The sequence below is a fragment of the Leiobunum rupestre genome, chromosome 3 (genome assembly GCF_980474605.1).
Source record: "Leiobunum rupestre chromosome 3, qqLeiRupe1.1.hap1, whole genome shotgun sequence".
Lineage (NCBI taxonomy): Eukaryota > Metazoa > Arthropoda > Arachnida > Opiliones > Sclerosomatidae > Leiobunum > Leiobunum rupestre.
Genome location: NC_143386.1, coordinates 32,810,575 through 32,815,016, shown reverse-complemented (window position 1 = coordinate 32,815,016; position 4,442 = coordinate 32,810,575). Strand labels below are relative to the sequence as shown.

At 36.4% G+C, this 4,442-nt stretch overlaps 1 protein-coding gene across 2 annotated transcripts; it reads left to right on the top strand.

Moving 5' to 3' along the window:
* Window positions 1-499: 499 nt before the first annotated feature.
* Window positions 500-3,034, top strand: LOC149951521 (uncharacterized). Of its 2 annotated transcripts, none has more exons than XM_090170051.1 (9): window positions 500-643; window positions 707-971; window positions 1,041-1,359; window positions 1,415-1,509; window positions 1,655-1,823; window positions 1,886-2,019; window positions 2,080-2,377; window positions 2,444-2,611; window positions 2,909-3,034. In XM_090170051.1, exons 1-9 carry the CDS (start codon window positions 623-625, stop codon window positions 3,021-3,023), a joined length of 1,584 nt encoding a protein of 527 aa, XP_090026177.1. In that variant the 5' UTR covers window positions 500-622; the 3' UTR covers window positions 3,024-3,034. The 2 variants fall into 2 exon arrangements, with proteins under 2 accessions (XP_090026177.1, XP_090026176.1); XM_090170050.1 differs by having other exon boundaries at window positions 1,610-1,823.
* The last annotated feature ends 1,408 nt before the right edge of the window (window positions 3,035-4,442 follow it).

The following is a 4,442-nucleotide window of genomic DNA, read 5'->3' as shown; positions in this document are numbered from 1 at the left end:
ATTATTTTGGTCCCCATCTAGTTTTTTTTTCTTTCCTTTTTTTTGTAATCAATTAAACAAGAAATAAATAGTACATAATATTAATCTAGAGGTCGAACCAGAACGTCGAATTTCTGTATTTCGCAAAACAAGTTTTTAAAAAATAAGAATACTGCCGTCTGCTCCCAAATTACGAGAAAACTTTATCATTCTACCAGGGTCGCCGTCTATCTCTCAATGGTTCATTCAAATAAGACGCGTTTTCCGGCAAAATAATTTTTTTTCTTCAAAAATAATGGATGGCGCCACGGGTCATATGATAACATTCGTAATTTTAAAAAAATTGTTTCGCAGCCTCACGGGGAGCAGATTTGATTGAATCTCTACATTAATATTCCCAACTCAATGTGATTTATTGCTTTTGATCGGTAAAATGTGATTGGTTAAATCATGGGCCAAATAACGATAAATCATTTATCATTATTTGGCCCATGGTTAAATCAATTTTTTTAAATTTTAGATAGTGCTTCCATCTATTTTTCTAAAATAGTATCTTCTTTTAAACCTTTTGGCGCCTTTTAAAAACTGAATAATGGATTGCGCCTTGGATTATCATTGATTCGAAGGAGATTTAAAATTGATAATGAGGAAATCCCGAATTATAGTAAGTATTATGCATTACACTTTCATTCAACATTATATAAAACACTATTTATCTATTCTACAGTTAAAAAATATAAAACGATGCTCTACCAAACATGAAAGAGAGGAACTAGAACAAAGCATATGTGATGATGATGAGGGAGAAGATGAAACTGAATCCCGACAGAAACGAGCTAAAATCTCTCTACATACTGATAAATGTAAAAATCCAGGTATATTTACAGAATCAAGTAAAGCGATGAAAGGATGGACTACCTGTTCCATTGGATTTGAAAAGGAATCCACTGACAAAACAGTGCAGAGGATGAAAAAGAAACGTAAAATTACAGGTAGGCCTATTGGACACCCAAGTGTACTAAAACTACAAAATGTGTATCAAAAATAATTTTTATATACAGAAAATTCAAATAAAGATGAGACAACAGAAATGCAAGAGCATTATGAAGAAATGTCAAATTTTGACGATAGTTTCGTAGTTACAGACACACCCTGCGTAACTATTACTCCAAAAAAAACAGATAATGACAGTGGCAAATTTCACTCTTCAGAGAATAGTTCGCAAGTCATATCAACTCCCAAAACTCCAGAGTCAAAGCATGATGAAAGAAAAGGAACTACATGGATACAACAATTATCTTGGCAACATAAAACCCCAGAAAAAACAAACAAAGAAAATCCACTATTGGTAGATTCTGGAAAGAAGAAAAAACCAATTAAGTACACAGTTAGTGAAATAATTTGGTTGTTCAATAAAATAATAGATTAATTTCAGAGGTGGGTTTGCTGATCAGTTAAGGAAATTGGATATCCGAGAAAAATCATCCAAAGCAATTTGGCAACACCAATTGACCAAATCAACCAAGAAAGGTGCTAAATTCTAGTCCCATAAATAGTTTTTATGAAATGCGCTTTATGATAATGTACAAGTGAATGTTGGTTATTAAAATTCCTATTTTTTTATATTTAGACAGTGTGAAAATTCTAATTTTACGTATTTTGAAACTCCATAAAGAAAGAGGCTTAAATTGGGCATACTGTAAAATCCAAAACACCTCGAATGCCTTAATATCACCTCAAATCGGTACTCAACTTTCAGAAAACTGTACATTGCTACTAAATCAAAATATAATTGATGAATACGGAGTTAAAAATGGCAGTGTTGTTAAAATACACCCTCCTTGGTAATAAGTCTTCATTTAAAGATTGCTTAGAATGGAAAAAGTGATAAGAATATTTTTCACAGGCACAGATTGAAAATAGCGAGAGGTTACGTTATTCTTCCATCCAGATGTTTTGAAGTTAATAATGAGCTGAAAGAGTCAAACATACTTGGAGACTCCACCAAGATATTATTTAAATGGGTCTGCCCATGTAGAAGTAAATTTTACATTTCATTATCATTGGTAGCTTTACATTAACTATAACTCCGTATTCCAGCATCAAATTTTCCATCCGTATCTTGTCCTTTCATGAGTGGAATACCCTGTAAAAATATTGAGAAAGTGACATCACCAACACCTTTAAGATCAATTTTGAAAACAGTAGCCCCATCTCCGAATTCAGGAACGAGTTCGGAAACTCCAGGTTCTAGTCAGGAAATGAAGAAACAAGGTTTCAGTATTTTAAAAGCGGTTGAAAAAGCAGGCGGTTGTAACAATCAACTTCGAACTGCCACAATACAGGCCAAATTAGAAAAAATTGTGTCAACACCGAGCTTGAATGAATCTAAAGCAAGGTGCGCTTTTAATTAAATTATTTTGATAATTAAAATGAAATTACCTGTTGTAAAACGAATTTGTAGATGGCAACTCTTACTACGGGATGATGATGGAATTTTTTGTCGACTGGATTTACCATTCCTAAACATAAAAGATAATGGTGAACCATGGATTAAAATTGTACAAAATGGAGTTGGAGATACCTATCGTTTCGTGGATTTAGCCATTGCAGATAGATTAATAAGTGAAAGGTTATTTGGTTCTGTAAATTATGCAGGGCTGTGCAGAGGGGAGGGGGGGGGGCAAAATTCCTGAGGCCTGATGAAAAAAGGGACCAGAAGCATGCCTTATAGGGGCCCGGTACTACATAGAGGCCCATCGGCTTGCCTTTCACCAGCAGTCCCTTACCCTTAAAAATTTCATTTAGGAGGGCCCGTGATGACAGAATTTTCTCCAGGGCCCGAAATGTCTCTGCACAACCCTGACAATATGAATAACATCTTTCATAGAAATTAAAGGCGTTTTATAATTTTTTTTTGGTTTGTCAGACACCCAAATATTACAGCACAAATGCGACAGCTTTTAAGAAATGAAGAAGATCTACAGCCATTTATCTACGTTTTTAATGTGAAACACGGCGATTCTCTGTACACAAAACTATAAAAATATTTGTATCTATTTTATGAAGTTTGAAATAAAAATTTAAACTGGTTTTCATTATTTGTTTTTCCCGCATTTTTCGTCGACGAATTAAACAAGTATAATACAGTAGTAGATAGTCGTTGCTAATGAAGTAGAGTCGCCAAAATCAAAGACTATATAACGCTTCGCATACTAGACAGGCGTGTTCCTAGGAAAAACCTGTTAACACCTCTGTAGCACTGTAAAAGCTGGGGTAATATTTGGACCCGCGGCTAGAGGCGCCACTAGTAACACAGCTCAAGCTAGGGGAAATTTTGGGCCAGCGTCGAGATGGAGCCACAATCGGTATGCAAGTTGAGCCATAGAACACGCCTGTCTAGTAAGCGAAGCGTTATATAGTCTTTGGCCAAAATTATCACTCATTTCATTGAAGAAAGGAGACCATTTTTTATTTTTTTTGAGATACACACAAACATCGGTGTCGACCCGAGGCCTTAGACACCAGCACACACACAATAACTGATTAATCAAGGTGAGATATGTGTAACGGCCACGCCAACGGGGGGATACGTGTGGACAGGGGTGGGGACACCCGTGGCGGAAGTATCTCGACCACCCGTTGGGGGATTGGTAGTCGTCCTTACACGGCCTTCCACAAACTCTGCCTCCCGGACGCCTGGGATTACAGGAGTGAGCCACTACTCCCGGCAAAAGGAGCCCATTTAAGTAAAGAAACTAATGAGCCAGTTCTCGCCAAATAATTTAATAATTAATTAACTATTACTAAAAGGCAAAAGCCCACTATTTTTTGTCCATCGTACTTTCTTAAACGACCAGCGGAAAGGTAAGGAGTTGTTACCATTGAGTTGGGAATATTAATCTAGAGATCCAATCAAATCTGCTCCCCGCGAAACAAGTTTTTGAAAAATACGAATGTGCCGTCTGCTCTAAAATGACGAGCAAACGTTATCATATGACCCGTGGCGCCATCCATTATTTTGAAGAAAAAAAATCTTTTTGCTTGAAAACGCGTCTTATTTGAACGAATCATTGAGAGATAGACGGCGCCACGGGTAGAATGATAACGTTTTCTCGCCATTTGGGACGCCGATGGGAGCAGACTACAGTATTCTTATTTTTAAAAACTTGTTTCGCGGAAATACTGAAATCCGACGTTTCGATTGGACCTCTAGATTAATATTCCCAACTCAATGGTTGTTACAGTTGTATTGTAATGCTTACTGTTTCCACCAGGGATGCCAGATTATCAACCAAAAACCCTCCAAAATAAAACTGTAAAAAAGCCCAAAAAACTGCTAATCCTTATTTTGAAAAGAAGCCAAACAACTATATAGTTTTTGGTTCCGGACCCAAGAGCGTGGTTAATAGCGCTTCAATAAAATATCTTCAAGTAAATCGCCAAGATGTAATATATCCGAG